Source organism: Acanthopagrus latus, chromosome 6 (genome assembly GCF_904848185.1).
Source record: "Acanthopagrus latus isolate v.2019 chromosome 6, fAcaLat1.1, whole genome shotgun sequence".
Classification (NCBI taxonomy): domain Eukaryota; kingdom Metazoa; phylum Chordata; class Actinopteri; order Spariformes; family Sparidae; genus Acanthopagrus; species Acanthopagrus latus.
In genome coordinates this window covers 15,850,167-15,867,177 of record NC_051044.1, presented here as the reverse complement: position 1 = coordinate 15,867,177, position 17,011 = coordinate 15,850,167, and the positions used below count along the sequence as shown (strand labels likewise).

Here is a 17,011-nt window from a genome sequence, read left to right as displayed (position 1 = left end):
AACAGGCTGTACTGTATTATGCAAGTTTTCAAATAAAATCACCCATTTGTAGCCACCTGAAGAGGAGTTAGTGACATTTTACTCCCAAGTGTGGCAGTAAAGATGTTCAAACTGTTCACTTACTCAAAGCTCATGATTTCACAGTCTGATTAAAGTCAAGCCATTTTTCAAATAGACACCAGCAGCTGAACAAGCCTGAGTCATCTGAGTCTTGCTGCAAGGGAAAAGTTGATTTTAAAAGAATGCAGATGTGTATGTGTTAATGAGACAGAATCAAGAGATACAGAAAAAGGTTACTAAAAAAATTACAAAACTACAATGTTTGAAGTTTTGAGAAATGAGTATGTTGTCAACACAGTCTGACTCAGTGCAGTGCTGTTCTGATTTGTTTGCCCTTATCTGTGATCTGATACACTGACATGCAGAGATGCAGAGACTGCCACAGCAAAATAAAATGAAATATGACACAAACAATCATGACACGTTCTGTCACTAAGAAAACTTTTTTATTTACTCCAATTGTCTTTAAGTGCAGCTTTTGTCATTACAGTGTTGTAAATATGTATTACTCAACTTATTATCAGGTCTATTATTTCATTTCACATTAACAAAGAGGACAGTATATAGTAAAGGGCTTGATAGTCATGATCATTACCATGGTTAGAATATGAGTAGTTCTACTTTAACCATTATTGCTTTGATGTGTTCTCCATTACTAGCCAATGTGTCTTCATGGATTTGTAGGTAAAGTAAATGCTCTGTCCATCCATTTACTTATTCAGCGGATTTCTGAAGTTTTTTCCAGCGAAACGAGCCGCGTCTCCCAGTTCCTCTTCAATTCTACAATAAAAAAAGTTAAAGTTAATTTCTTCTTTAAAATCAGGGTGTTTATTAGATTTTGCTGAGGCAAAAAACTTAAAATCAATACAACACAAGTTGGTGAGACTCCTGTAAGACTTGTTATTTTGCCCAAGGACAGTGCCTTACAACCTGCATCACAGCATTGTGTGTCTGATGCTTGTTCTCCAGAGCTGGCACTGGCTGTCTCCTCACTTTAAACTTCAAACTTCAAACAGATTATTTTTATTTTTTGTGATTGTCACTGTTCATGTCTTGTGTAAAATCTGAAGTGAAAGTTGACTTATTATTTGAATCCAAACCAAGATCTTTTTCCTGAATCTAACCCAGAAGTAGTAAACCTAACTACTGAAAAATGAAGATATTCTTTTAAATACCTGAAAATAATAAATCCACAAAGTTGAAAACCTCTACCCACACATGGGGCAAGTTGTGATGATAATCTTTATCCATCTTTACATACCCTTACTTCATAAAAAATTTCCAGGTGAAATCTTCTCATCAACACCAAACAAACATTCTTTCAAGGAAGACTATTACTTTCATCAACATAGATGTGAGGTCACAGAAAACCAAGCTCATCCTGGTGAAATACCAAGTTTCTGGTGAGAATGGAAGTGAGTACTGTCTCACACAAGACATTGTAGGGATTTAACAAATTGAATAATTACACAAGCAAGGTAAATTGCTAAAAATTGTTTAACAATCAGACTTACCTCAGAATCTGGTTGTACTTGGCCAAACGCTCAGAGCGACACGGTGCCCCAGTCTTGATCTGTATGACAAAATGTATACAATTATTTATGCATTATATTAAACCATTCTATTTGTTTTCTTATGTAGCATGAAGACTCAATTTCTTTCATTTCAACTCAATGTTAAATAAAAATAACCATGAACCATTAATAACCTTTAAGTGTACAGTGACAGTGGAGATAAATCCATAGGTTTTTAAGTAATTGTCCTATTTCTCATATTCTCAAAAGGACACACTGATGCAATACACGCTTTTAACAGCTGAACTTACCTGTCCAGTGCACAGGCCGACCACCAAATCTGCTATGAAGGTGTCCTCAGTCTCACCAGAGCGATGGCTGACCATCACACCCCAGCCGTTCTCCTGAGCCATCTTACATCTGTATGGATGAGACACGAACATCAGCTTCTAGACATTATAGATCATTGTGTTGTACATATTCTTGTATATAGTTGGTCTAAATACATCCCAGATTTCACTCACGCTCGCATGGACTCTGTAACTGTGCCAATCTGATTGACTTTAAGCAGCAGACAGTTGCAGGCCTTCACGTCCACAGCCTTGCTGATGCGACTAGGGTTGGTGACTGTGAGATCGTCTCCAACAACCTGAATTTCAGTGCTTCCAGTGAAGTCAGTCCAGGCTGCCCAGTCGTCCTGGTCAAAGGGATCCTCGATGGAAACCACTGTGAGTGACAGAGAGCAGATATTTTTCATCAGCTGAAACAGATGATCAGGATGGCTGTAACTGAAAATCTGATTTTGTTCCATCAAAGTTTTTAAGAATATTTCTGGTGTATTACAGCTTGAGTTCTGTTTTTTTGGATCATCATTTCAGTCACTCACTACAGTAACTGAGGTGTTGGACACAACAACATTAATAGGGTTAGGTTTAACAGGGGCAAGAAACAGAAATGACAAGACAACCAGATGATTAGAAAGGGTCAGGTTAGCCAGATTATCTAAACCAATTTACTTTGAGGTTAATCACTGAAAGTGAGTATACACTTAAATGTAAATGTTAAATGTATAATTCCTTACTATGTCTAGCTATGTCAACAACTGCATGTCAAAGTTGCATCAACAAATTTATCTATGTACTAAACAAAAGATAGTTTGGATGATCATTTGAGCATTTCAAATACAATTGCTAACCTTTGTGAATAAAACCTGTAAGATAGTCTGACTGCTCATGTTTTTCTCTAACAGCTAACCTGGTTAATAAAATTGTATTATTATCAACAGGAATTATGGCCAAAACTAAGCTAAAATAAGACCTATGCTGTAATAAACCCAAAATATCCCTCCATTCTTAAAGTATGATAAATCAGGAGAAATACCTGACAGTGCTGATCTAACATTTGTGACTTGTTCTTAAATTTGGAGGGTGACTCCTTAGTCTTTATTTTTTTACTTGGTTATTTTTTATTTCAGACAAAGATGATTGCTGTGATGAGTATTCCTTTGACTCTGTTGTTGTCATTGTTAGTTGAAGGACAAATCTGTGCCATCTACATTTTGACAAGTGCTTTGGTCAGGTTTCACTTCTTCAAAAATGAGATGACTTTCAACCCTCTTGTTTCCTTTCTCTTTTCTTCTTCATATCTCTTTAAACTTGCGCTGCAGCTGCATCTAATTCAATTCTTCTTTTTTTTCTCAATCTTGAAGTATAAAAGAGAAACTATGCTCTATGTTCTTGACAGCTTTCCAGGGATGAGACAGCTGTTTGATGCTGTAAAGCGGTGTTGAAAGTAGCACACTATCAATTTGTCTAGTACTCTCAGAGGAAGGAAAGACTAAAGCTAAGGGTCTCTTCCATTCATGAGGCCACATTAACTCTATATTGTGTGTCCTGTTCTGTTCCTGCTAAATAATGTGTGAAAAGACGAAGTGTTCGAGATGTTACCTGGATAATCCTTCACAAAGCTCTTGTAGAGATCAGCCAGCTCGTCAGGAGTGATGTAACGGCTCGGGTCATCAGGAGACTTGAAGTCCAGGTCGTATTTTTTGTCCCTGTAGAATTCAGACGCTGCAACATCCATGCCGATCACAACCTCATCTGTGTATCCTGCTTTGGCAATGGCCTCCTTTATTAACTCCAGAGCTGCAGATTTAAACAATACATATGAACAGATCTGTTTACTTAACATGATGAATGGTATGAAAGTTGTATCAGGAGCATTTTTTGATTCTGAAATTAACCTGTAAGCAGTGCTCCTAAGAAAGTTTAATAAAACAGTAGCTCAAATGAAATCATTCCTCTTTACAGACCTTCCTTGTTCTCCAGGATGTTTGGAGCAAAGCCACCTTCATCCCCCACATTAGTGGCATCCTGGCCGTATTTCTTCTTTATGACATTTTTAAGATTGTGGTAGACCTCGGCTCCGATGCGCATGGCCTCTTTGAAGGTGCTCGCACCAACGGGCAGGATCATGAACTCCTGCATGGCGAGCTTGTTTCCTGCGTGAGAGCCGCCATTGATCACATTAAAGGCCTGGTGGAGGTAAGAGAGACGAGAGTCATGACTTCACAATGAAATGGACGGGAGAAGAGAAAGCAGGAAACTGATGTATGTAATTTGGCCCACAGATCCTCACCGGCACGGGCAAGATGACCTCTGGGTTTTCTGCAAGGTCAGCAATGTGACGATACAGGGGGACACCTTTCTCTGCTGCACCTGCTTTGCAAACAGCCAGGGACACACCCAGGATGGCATTTGCGCCGAGTTTGGCTGGAGAAAAGGAAATATCAACAACAAAAATGTTTAATTAGAGAAAGTCAATCACTATATTAGTCATCTCGCTAGTAGCATCCAGACTGCATTTAAGAATCTTGGTATTCTTTCTGTTTGTTTCTTTGAACTTCCTCATGTTACTCACCTCATTCAGCCATTTCTCTCAGTAAAGAAACATGTCAAAAATCAACCTGCACTATCAGCCCAATGCTTGGAGATTCTAGTAAAACCTTAAGCTTGACTCTTTTTGACTACTGTAACTCCCTCTTTTCATGCATTACTCTGTCCTCTCAGACTTGTCTTATTTCAGTCCAAAATGTAGCAGCCAGGCTACTTTAAAAAAAACAAACAAACAAAAAAAAAAAACGGTTGTTAGACTAGTCACATACAAGGCCTTGCACAGGTTGGCACATGCATACAGAGCAGTTATTGAGCCTCTATTCTTGCTGTCGAACACTCAGTTATCTATCTGGGTCTTTTATGTGTTAAGTGTTCCTATTCTTATCCTTATCCCTGAAACAGCTTCCCAATTCCATCAGATCTGTTGAATATGTTTTAAGCAGCTTCTGAAATCTAATTTCTATATGTTCACCTGTGACGGAATTTCTGTAGAGCTGGTGGACTTGTGGTTATGAAGAAGATGCCAGGAGACCTGATGTCTTAAGAAGCAGCATTTATTGACAAGCTTGATCAAGGAGAATAATAGTTGTAGTTTGCCAACCACTAGCATTCTGAAGAGCATCCTGATCAATAGTCTAATTAACCCATGGCTGGATATCCAGATAACGTAGTCTAATCCGAACAAGGCCGTATTCCATAGGCTAGAGTTACTATGTTCACTAAAGAGTGACCTTGTTCAAACTGTATGATATACTCTATCTTTGGGTTAATGAATATGTATTCTGTACTTTAGACAGAATAATCATTCTAACCTCACCTTAGTAAAGAGACAACTGTATCCAAAGACTGATGGACTTAGTGAGAGACATAGAGAGACAAGTAGTGCAGTTTCTATCTTACTCTAATCTTGGTTTTTATAGAAACAGGTCTTTTTGCTTCATTCTTAACAAGGACAGCTGCACTAAGCTGAGACAGAGAGAATACAAGGTCACTAACTAAGAAAGAAAATTCCTTCAAATAACCCTTTTATAAATACTATGCTTACCTTTAATATAGCTTATTTTAGGTGTGTGCTTTAATTATTCATACATATATATGGGTACATTTGTATGCTCAGTGCATGAATTTGTATTTGTGTATTCTATCCTGTAGTTACTTTCTAACTGTGTAATTAAAAAATGAGATATAAGAAAATATTACTACTGCACAAAATAGACAGATACAGCATGTGTATTACACTTTATTGGAGATGCTCCATAATGCCGCATGACAATGATTTTAAACAAAGATACAAAATAAGTAAAACTGTTACACTTAAGAGCATGACTGCCATCACTTACATTTGTTCTCTGTGCCGTCCAGGTCAAGCATCATCTGGTCGATTCTCTCTTGCTCAACCACAGATACATCCTGAACAGATGAGAACAAGTCAGGAATGATTCACATCAGTAACCAATTAATGGGGGGAAAAAAAAGATCCGAAAACACACAAACTTAGAGTATGAATTATTGTCTTACTTGGCCAACCAATGCAGGCGCGATAGTTGAATTTATGTTCTCTACAGCCTTTGAGACTCCTGTAACAGACACATAAGTGTTATTATTCTTAAGCAACATTATGGTCAATTCTTATAGAGCCGATAATATAGAATCAGAAATGCGTGCAATTTTATTTTTTACATACAGAGAGGCATGCAGTAGTATAAATTATATCTTTTTGATTACCCTTTTTTGGTTAAGCAACATACTTTTCTTCAACATTTGTCATTTTAGAGTTGAAACATCCACAGGCTTAACAACAGCAGAGGAGTGAGAGCATGCTTTACTGACTTTTCACATTGCAAACCAAATCTTGTTGATTACCAAAAGCATTCAATATTCAGCTACAAATTAACTGACGGTATAATTAATCGTTCGACTGTCAAATGCACAGATCTTATTTTTTAATTAAAAGGGACAAGGCAGCGGAAACTCACTAACCCATTCACATCTGGCAAAAAGGAAAAGAGAAAATGGAGAGTAAAGATGACAGAGAAAGAAAATGAGCAAGGTACAAAATATTGTATTTTTCCTCAAACTGTATTCTGCTTCAAAGTACACAGGCAATAAAACAAGTTTATAATTGCTGGTAAATACACCTATCATTTAACCAATTTTTCCCAACTAAAAGAAAACACAAACACGGTGTACAAACCTTTCCCAAGGTAGCGAGACTTGTCATTGTCCCTGAGCTCCAAGGCTTCATAGATTCCAGTAGATGCGCCGCTTGGTACAGCTGCCCTGAACAAGCCTGTGAGAAGTAAATGAGAACAGTTCACAGAGTGGCAACATGAGAATCAATGATGATGATAAAACACATTTTGAAGCATGTAGCATGTAAGTATGTAGGTGCTGACTACAAACAAAACTCATTACATCATAACAGTGTTAAATGTTGAAAACCCCTACGCTTTTCAACCTGTAACAGGTATGCAATGCTGTGATCCTACCCTCTCACTGAAGTTACATGCAGAAACAAGTGACAAAGACACTATTTACCCTGCTACAAGACACTATACCATCAAAGTGATTCTGTTATTCAAAAAGGTAAAAAAAAAAAATAGAAATAATGTTGCATCAAAATTAGATGTTATACTTTTTATGCTATTGAGGCACATTAACAAGATGTTTGTACATTGTCTAATAAGTAATACACTGTTGCCTACCTTTGTCAGTGTAAAGGTCAACCTCTACGGTGGGATTTCCACGAGAATCAAAGATCTCTCGGGCGTGGATCTTGACAATAGACATGTTGTAGGACCTTGAGATGAGACAGAAAAGTTGAACTTGTTATTATCTGGCTATAAATGCACTGTGGCCTGTACCATCTCTGGTTTGAGACAGAAGAATGAAACAAATAAAAATGTATCACAATCTAAAAAGCCTTTTTTTCCCCTTACTACTGCCGCACCTCTTTTACACTCTTTCCTCCTTGGAGCTTACTCACAAAAATATCTTGACCTAGCTGCAAGCTTAGGCATGCTAACAGGCATGCTACCATCCTAATTGGATTAGACCTTCATCTGATTAATCACATGGCATAAGGATGCAGAAAGTGCTGCATCTGTCAAAGCAAGGTTAAGCTTAAAGCTACAACTAGCCTGTTTTGCTGAATTTAAATTTAAATTTAAGTTTTAACACTGACCTGATGCTACTTTAATTATAACAATTTTTCTGGCATTGCAACATCCCTTAGCAATTAACCACAGCACGATATCCCAGGTAATCCCTCCACTTTGGTTGCCAGATAAACAAGGAGGTCAACACAGTGACTCTTTCTGCAGACTGGATTGCACACCAGAGACAAGAACATAAAAGGTAACTGCAATTCCAGTTCTATCTTCCACAATAAAATGTACACACTTATTCTGCACCATTACACTGTAGAGCTTTATCATCAGCTGATAAGTAATCTGAATGCCAAGAAACAAGTTGGAAAAAAAAAACCACAAAAGCAATTTAAATTTTAAACTTTAATAATAAGATTACTGTGGTTTGGACATTTGGAACTAAAGCCATCAGACAAGTTGGGGGTATAATAGACATAGAGTGTAGTCAGAATAAGGAATAAACACATACAATGAGCCATCAAACTCCAAAAACATTAAATGCATATATGCTTGGGCAACATCTTTGGAACAGTGAATGGGACAATAGTTATCGCAGACTTTGTATTTCACTGGAAGGTATGTTTACTGAAAAAGACGTGTCCTGTCTGCAGTGCAATATAAACATTTGTTTGTACTGTAATGTAATAATGTAATGTATGGTCAAGCGAATCCAGTATACTTAAGTGCCATTTTAAGAATATTTTGAAGATTATCACGATATATCTGGAGATGATAACATAAAATGTTCATACTGTCCCATATCTATTTGCAATACTAGATTGAAATACTGAAAAGTTAATTCAGGAGTACAAAAAAGTCAGACAAAATCTACCAATATCATAATTAAATGCATAGCGAAACTACCTACCTACCTAGCAACTTTCTACAAAACACAGTTATAGCTCCTGTATGAAAATGAAATGTTACGGCAAAAACTTCAGCTAATTATATATTTCATACGAAGCATACAGTTTAATTAACATAGCTATATAGTTTTGATGTTATATCTGCAAATTGCTGCAACGCATGCATTTTCCGAATTCACTTTGCACAGCAGCTGTCCGTCAATATAGATCACTATCATTATGGGAAATATATCCCATAATCTTACTTTGGAAATCACTGACTGACACTCACAAATATCGATTTAAGGTCCACTTACTAGTGGAAAAGAAAAGCTAGCAAGTAGCCATCGTATTTTGAGTGTGTGTGTGTGTGTGTGTGTGTGTCTTATCCACATGCACCACTTCAGCTTTACAATGTAACGTTACAGTAGTCTGAGATTTGTCTGCGATACGTTACTTTTACAAAATAACCACAATCTGTGAAACCACATTCAATGGTAGGTCATTTAAGATTTGAGCAGAACATGAACTTCTTCGTCTTCCATCCAGACCTCAAACACGTTTCCGGTTGCAGCACTAACTTAACTTTAACTGGTTTGTTTAGCCAACATTAGCTAACTGATGTCACGACTAACCGTTACACAACGATAACACGAGCCTGTTGACAAACTACACTCACTAAACAAACAACGAACAAATGAAACATTAATTTTAACCATGAACAGCGCAAAAAGGCGTTTCTACCTTGCTGTCAATCGATGGCAAGTACAGACAGGTCGGCGGAGAGGAAGTTGAAGTGCTAAAGAAGCGAAGATATAAGAATTTCTTCTTCTACTCATGTATTCTCAGCACGTTTGGCGCATTGCGTGCGTGTTGGTGCCCCCATCGTTTATAACATGAACTACACCAAATGAATGTTGAGATGGACGTAAAGGGGAGTTTTTCGCCTGACCTGAGGGTCACAAACAGTTTGTTGCAGGGGTGATGGGGATCATTGATAATCCCTCTGGCCCTGCTGGTGCAGCGTGTGGTGTATAAGTCATGCAGAGGGGGGGAAGTGTGGTACCCATGGTCCGCTCAGCAGTCCTCACCACCCTCTGCAGGGCCCGCCGGTCCCTACAGGAGAACTTCATGATGGTGTTGGAGTTGTGCCTGGTGGTACAGTCGTGGGTGTACAGGGAGTGTTGCAACAGACTCTAATTGTATGATATATATCATATAACATTATATAATAAGATGCATTCATATTTTTAGTTTTGGTGCTTAAAACCCATCATACAAACAAATTTCACCTTATTTTTTTAAACAATGGATTTAACATTGAGACCCTCCTAAACCTGTTTTCACCTTCTTCTTGCCCTGTATGGCACAGGTAGAACAATTAGACAATAAGTTGATAAGTCAAAAGACAAAATTATTGAAGAAACTATTGCAAATCTATTAAGCATTTAAGTAATTTGAAAAAAAAAAAAAAGCTAAATATGTTATGTTTCTGGATTTTTCATATGTTAAGATTTGATGTTGTTCCTTCTCCTACAAGACATTAAATCAATTGTAGGCCTGTTTGATTTTTGGAGTGGTGGTCAGACAAAACAAGACACTTGAATATGTCGATTTGGGCTCTGAGAGATAAAAGTTAAGAGTTCATGAATAACATGTAGTAGGAAAGTGTGAGTGTGAGACATCTATGACTGCAGTTTGATGAAATGAAAATCAAAAGTTCATGTAGAGCACAGCTGGAAGGTGTGAGAAAATAATTAATGTGAGCTCCTGTATTGAATACAGACATGCCGCAGAACATGATTTAAATCACTATGTCTATCAGACTGCTTTGAAAAATTTGATATCCTAAAAGCCTACAGGTAAAAGCATTGAGGTATGATGTATAATGTTAACCTCAGGTGCACACATTACTCACTTTCTCACACCTTCCTGCTGTACTTCACATGAACTGTCTTGCATTTAATCTTTCATCTAACATCTTCACGCTTGCCGGTACATGCACAAACTATGCATTCCTTTTTAACAAAACAAGACAACTTGGAATTTTCCATTGCTGTTTCTCCCCATTTCATCATCATCAGGAAAATATATTAAACCAAACATCTTTGAGTTTTGGACTGTTGATCAGAAAAAAGGAGTCAATCAAGACATTTGAATGTGTTGATTTAAACGCTGACAGATATTTTTTACTATCTTTAATTTAGAGAATAATCAACTAATTAATCAATAAAGTGAAGATTCTGTTGTTCTGTTTCACACAGAGTTAAGATGGAGTTCAGATGATTTACAGTCAAAGGGCCCACATTCTGTGATAGTTAACACTTTCAGGGATGTTAAAGATTGCAGCTTGTTCTTCATTTAACTGTAAAATGAAAAGGACATAGGCCTCATATATGGTTGTATAATTAATCTGAATCTACATCTAAACTTTTGATGCGCCTGAGGGTTACAATTTGACATTTCAGAAAAGTGAAACTTTGGGTGAAATGTTGCTGTTTCCTGAAATGTTGCTTTTTTGAAATCTGAAATCTTGGTGTGTTTTGACCCTCAGGTCCACCACAGAACTAGTCACTAATTGTATTAAATATTTGTAGTGGAGTGAAAAGTCCAATGTTTCCTGCTGGATTCGAGTGGCGCAGAAGAATAAAGTAACATATTAACAGAAAAGCATGACAAGCAAAGGTACTTTTTTTTTTTTTTTTTACATTACATTTATTTGATGACTTTGGTTATTTATAATTTGCAGATTACATTCGGCATCAGAGCCAGCCAATACAACACACTGTTAGTTTAATGTTTTATATAATTAATGAGATAATGATAATAAATAGATAATAATAATAATAATAAATACCACAGTGATCACGATAATCATAACAATAATGAATATTGGATACAATAATCGGACAGGGTGATAAGTGATAGTGTGTAGTATCAGTGTTGTAAACAGTGCCCAAAAGTCATACTTGAGTTAAAGTAAAGATAAAGTGTTAAAATATTACCTTGGTAAAGGGTATCTGATATTAGATGTAATTATCAAAAGTACATATAAAAGCAAATCATACATATATTTATGTATTTTATTATGTGTTGGAACGTGTAAAGATCACTGGAACTACAGCATTTTTTATCATTAAAATTAGTATTTTTTCTTTTTTTTATCCAGTTGCAGGCAACATAAATGACTGAATATGTGAAACCTTGGCCCCGATACAACATGTAATCTGCAAAGTAACTGGTAACTAAAGTTATCAAATACATGAAGAGGAGAAAAACGTAGCCCACAATATTTGCCTCTGAAGGAAAAGTACTTCAGAATTGTACTTAATTAAAGTACTTGCATAAATACATTATACACACACAATATATACATAAATGTAAATACACGTATAACTTACTTTTACGTGTACTCTTGATACCTAAATATAACTATTGCCAGAAATACGCTTACACGTACATTTAAAATCATATACTTTAAACTTTTACTTAAGTATTAATCATATGGTTGATACCATGATTTTACCGAAGTCACATTTTGTCACGATATTTGTATTTTTATTGACTTTTTCCAACTTTACTTAACACTGAAGCGGACGTCTAATTTTGGTCAGTAGGTGGCGGTCAACTGCAGCTGGACTTCCCCGCACATGTAGAGGAAACGAGCGGCAAACCACAGAAGAAGAAACTCCCCTTTGAAATGAATCGAATGAAAGTGCTCGGCTGATGAATCACTTACTTTTTATTCTATGAGACTTGTTTAAAGACCATTGAAGGCTTCGGTTTGGAGTGATAATGTCAGGGATACCTCCAGACACATGGCAACCGCCAACAGTTGCTCTGGACACGACGTAAGTTTGTATTAAAATACTGAATGCTAACCCAGCTAGCTAGCTAGCTAGCCCTCAGAGATGAGAATGCAGTTAAGCTAACTCATTTAGCGTTAGCTCTTTGGTGATGTTGGCAGAGTGTTAGTTAGTGTTAGGCTTGCTGGGTTATGTTTGACGATCTTCTTCGGCTTTGAATAATGTTTAACATGGTTTGGTATAAATAAGACCGAAACGTGTGTAAGGAAGACTCTACTAATCAAATGAGCTGGATACTTACACTGAGCCTATGCATTGCAGGATGGGGACGGTTGTGGTGGAGCTGTACTGGAGACATGCACCCAAGACCTGCAAGAACTTCGCGGAGCTGGCCAGAAGAGGCTACTACACCAACACAAAGTTTCACCGTATCATCAAAGAATTCATGGTACAGGGAGGAGACCCAACAGGGACAGGTAGGTTCATCGCATACACTATACTGGATATCCACACAGGGACAGGTAGGTTCATCACATACACTATACTGGATATCCACCCAGGGGACAGGTTGTTCATATGTGTTTGTGTTCTTTTTATCTATTTTTCATGCTTCACGCTTGTAAAGGTTTTCTGTAAAGTAAATATGTCATTTTGGTACTAATTATAGGTCAGATAGTGTTCACTGAGTACAGTGTAACCTCTGCAGTCAGCTAAACATGTTAAAATGTGAAATGTGTCTACAGGCAAGCATACAGTTCATTACCTAGAGAGCGGACAGTTTCTAGTAGTAACTGAATGAAGGCTGACTATTTACAGTGTCTCTGGATATTAACACCGGTTTATAAACTCACTGAGCTCAAACACCATATTTACATATGGTATTAAAATGAAATGCAACTGGATTTTGTTGACTGGATGATAAATATTCTGATCCTGCCTGTGTGCTTACACCTGCTGTTCTTAATACATTCTCATCATCCTCTTTGAGATCAGATGTCTGTCCTCTCCGTGTAATCGAGCAGGCAGCAAATCAGCCCCAGTAATCCTTTCTTTGAATTAAAAAGTTTTGTGTGAAGTCAGATCTGATAACATTGTGTAAATGCTTGTATTCATACATTTGTTTGGCAAAATATCTCCTACAAAATCAGAGTTCTGTGCTAACACAACACGCGTGAAGTGAGGTCTGAAGGTCATGTGGTGAAGTGGTAAACACATCGGCCTCTTCAAATAAAACATGTTATGTTCGTTTATGCAGTTACTTCACCTGCGAAAAAATCTGTGGTTTGTTGATCTTTGGTCTCCCCACAGGTCGTGGTGGTGCCTCCATATTTGGTAAACAGTTTGAAGATGAGCTCAACCCAGAGCTAAAATTCACAGGTAATAACAGTCGGAAAATACTAATTGACTATATGGTGGCGTGAATAGAAGGCTCCAGCACACTTTACAAAAAAAAAATGCAGTACTATGTCTGTTGGTACCAAGACTCAAACCAACGGGGAACTGCCTTTATCCGACTGCTCCGTTGCCTCTCGTCTGACCTGTTTGGCAAAAAAGATGCACTGAACACACTGCTTCAACTTGCAGCCAACTCCACAGTAGTGTGTACGTTCTGCGCTTGTGCGAGATGCAGTAAGCCAGCGGGTGGTGCTAGTCTTGTGCCAGTTCTCCAAAACATGAAAACAGGAAATGATGGAACGTAGAGCATAGAAAAACAAAGTGCACACACTATTCTGCTCCTCCCACACACCACACTGATTTGCTAGTACACCGCCAATCAGAATGGTCATATAGCTAATACACAACCAGTCAGAGAATTCAATGGCTCAGATGGCCAACAGCCAACGTTTTCAGACTTCGCATGTTGAAATGGAGCAGACGCTGTCCGCACGGTTCCAAATGTTCAGTGTCACATGGCCCCGTGACTCCAAACCAGCAGCTAATTGTATTACTAAACTGGACACACCTATTTTTATTTTATTTTAGTATAAAAAGTTTACTAGCATTTGTCTGCGAATTTGCAAGGTGGAAATTTAGCGCCCAAAGTCACGTGAGTTTTTCGTACTTGTGTAATTGTTTTTTGAACTTGAAAGATTTAAGTTTGTGCTTGAAGGATATTTTTTTGTAATTGAAGAAATATTTTTCTCTGCATGTGTAAAACATGCTGTATGTGCATGATGTATTTGTTTGATAGGTACAGTGGGGCAAATAAGTATTTAGTCAACCACCAATTGTGCAAGTTCTCCTACTTGAAAAGATTAGAGAGGCCTGTAATTGTCAACATGGGTAAACCTCAACCATGAGAGACAGAATGTGGAAAAAAAAAAACAGAAAATCACATTGTTTGATTTTTAAAAAAATTATTTCCAAATTAGAGTGGAAAATAAGTATTTGGTCAGCTACAAAGAAGCAAGATTTCTGGCTGTCAAAGAGGTCTAACTTCTTCTAATGAGGTCTAACGAGGCTCCACTCGTTACCTGTATTAATGGCACCTGTTTTAACTCATTATTGTATAAAAGACACCTGAGTCAGTCACACTCCAAACTCCACTATGGCCAAGACCAAAGAGCTGTCGAAGGACACCAGAGACAAAATTGTAGACCTGCACCAGGCTGGGAAGACTGAATCTGCAATAGGTAAAACGCTTGGTGTAAAGAAATCAACTGTGGGAGCAATTATTAGAAAATGGAAGACATATAAGACCACTGATAATCTCCCTCGATCTGGGGCTCCATGCAAGATCTCACCCCATGGCGTCAAAATGATAACAAGAACGGTGAGCAAAAATCCCAGAACCACACGGGGGGACCTAGTGAATGACCTACAGAGAGCTGGGACCACAGTAACAAAGGCTATTAGTAACACAATGCGCCGCCAGGGACTCAAATCCTGCACTGCCAGACGTGTCCCCCTGCTGAAGCCAGTACACATCCAGGCCCGTCTGCGGTTCGCTAGAGAGCATTTGGATGATCCAGAAGAGGACTGGGAGAATGTGTTATGGTCAGATGAAACCAAAATAGAACTTTTTGGTAGAAACACAGGTTCTCGTGTTTTGGAGGAGAAAGAATACTGAATTGAATCTGAAGAACACCATACCCACTGTGAAGCATGGGGGTGGAAACATCATGCTTTGGGGCTGTTTTTCTGCAAAGGGACCAGGACGACTGATCTGTGTAAAGGAAAGAATGAATGGGGCCATGTATCGAGAGATTTTGAGTGAAAATCTCCTTCCATCAGCAAGGGCATTGAAGATGAGACGTGGCTGGGTCTTTCAGCATGACAATGATCCCAAACATACAGCCAGGGCAACAAAGGAGTGGCTTCGTAAGAAGCATTTCAAGGTCCTGGAGTGGCCTAGCCAGTCTCCAGATCTCAACCCCATAGAAAATCTGTGGAGGGAGTTGAAAGTCCGTGTTGCCCAACGACAGCCCCAAAACATCACTGCTCTAGAGGAGATCTGCATGGAGGAATGGGCCAAAATACCAGCAACAGTGTGTGAAAAGCTTGTTAAGAGTTACAGAAAACGTTTGGCCTCCGTTATTGCCAACAAAGGGTACATAACAAAGTATTGAGATGAACTTTTGGTATTGACCAAATACTTATTTTCCACCATGATTTGCAAATAAATTCTTTAAAAATCAAACAATGTGATTTTCTGGGTTTTTTTTTTTCCACATTCTGTCTCTCATGGTTGAGGTTTACCCATGTTGACAATTACAGGCCTCTCTAATCTTTTCAAGTGGGAGAAATTGCACAATTGGTGGTTGACTAAATACTTATTTGCCCCACTGTATGTTTCTTATTTGCAAACCACACTGAGTTTGTTTGTGAATCATTGGGCATGAGTAAAACATGTTTTGTGTGTTTGAGGTTTTGGTATCATTTTAAAACCATATAAAAGTCTCAAAATTGTGATTGTCTCACACTCATGATTTATGTGTCCATTAGGAGCTGGTATTTTGGCAATGGCCAATGCAGGACCGGACACAAATGGAAGCCAGTTCTTCCTCACTCTGGGACCCACTCAGTGGTTGGATGGAAAACACAGCATCTTTGGAAGAGTCTGTCAGGGGATGGGAGTTCTGAACAGGATTGGAATGGTAGAAACAGACGGTCAAGATCGGCCAGTCGATGATATTAAAATCATCAGAACTAATGTAGCCAATTAAGCAAATACCGATTGTTTCCTGTTTTTTTTTACACTGATTTCTTTTCTTTTTTTTATTTTAAATAAATCTTTGTAAAATATTTCAGTGTGCTGTATTCATGTTTCTTAACTGCATCAGATGACTAGCGTATAGAAATTTATCTGTGTAATCATAGAAGTAATGCACTAGTATAGAAATGGACCAAATTTTAAACCCAGCCATGTGATCTTTCCATTAATTGATCAGTTGTTTGACAGAAAAACAACAAAAACTGTTAATAACTTTTCAAGTAAAAGTACTAAAAATTTAATTGGTCCAGGTTGATACACTTGAGAATGTTAATGTCTTTAAGTGAATTTCTTAGACATAGATATTTCTCAAGATGTAACATTGGACTCTATTTTCATAGTTTTCTCATGTTTTACAGACCCACTAACTGACTTATCAAGAAAGTATAGGCACTTTAATCGCACAGTAATGAAAATATTCATCAGTAGGGCTGAATAACAACTCAACAATGGCACTATTCAAATCACAGATGCTGTAAATTTTTGGAAAAAGGAAAAATGTGTCACAACACACCTTAAATAAAGCACAA

At 37.8% G+C, this 17,011-nt stretch overlaps 2 protein-coding genes across 2 annotated transcripts; one reads left to right on the top strand and one right to left on the bottom strand.

Moving 5' to 3' along the window:
- Positions 1-484: 484 nt before the first annotated feature.
- eno1b (enolase 1b, (alpha)) lies at positions 485-9,273 on the bottom strand. The gene is made up of 12 exons (XM_037102149.1): positions 9,207-9,273; positions 7,174-7,268; positions 6,663-6,758; positions 5,987-6,045; positions 5,809-5,878; positions 4,212-4,345; positions 3,886-4,108; positions 3,521-3,718; positions 2,099-2,300; positions 1,886-1,994; positions 1,575-1,633; positions 485-840 (listed from the first exon to the last, which is right to left on the bottom strand). The coding sequence occupies exons 2-12, from the start codon at positions 7,256-7,258 to the stop codon at positions 771-773; spliced, it is 1,305 nt and encodes a 434-aa protein (XP_036958044.1). The 5' UTR covers positions 7,259-7,268; positions 9,207-9,273; the 3' UTR covers positions 485-770.
- Positions 9,274-12,123: 2,850 nt separating this feature from the next.
- ppil1 (peptidylprolyl isomerase (cyclophilin)-like 1) lies at positions 12,124-16,513 on the top strand. The gene is made up of 4 exons (XM_037099603.1): positions 12,124-12,313; positions 12,590-12,744; positions 13,577-13,645; positions 16,214-16,513. The coding sequence occupies exons 1-4, from the start codon at positions 12,258-12,260 to the stop codon at positions 16,432-16,434; spliced, it is 501 nt and encodes a 166-aa protein (XP_036955498.1). The 5' UTR covers positions 12,124-12,257; the 3' UTR covers positions 16,435-16,513.
- Positions 16,514-17,011: the final 498 nt, after the last annotated feature.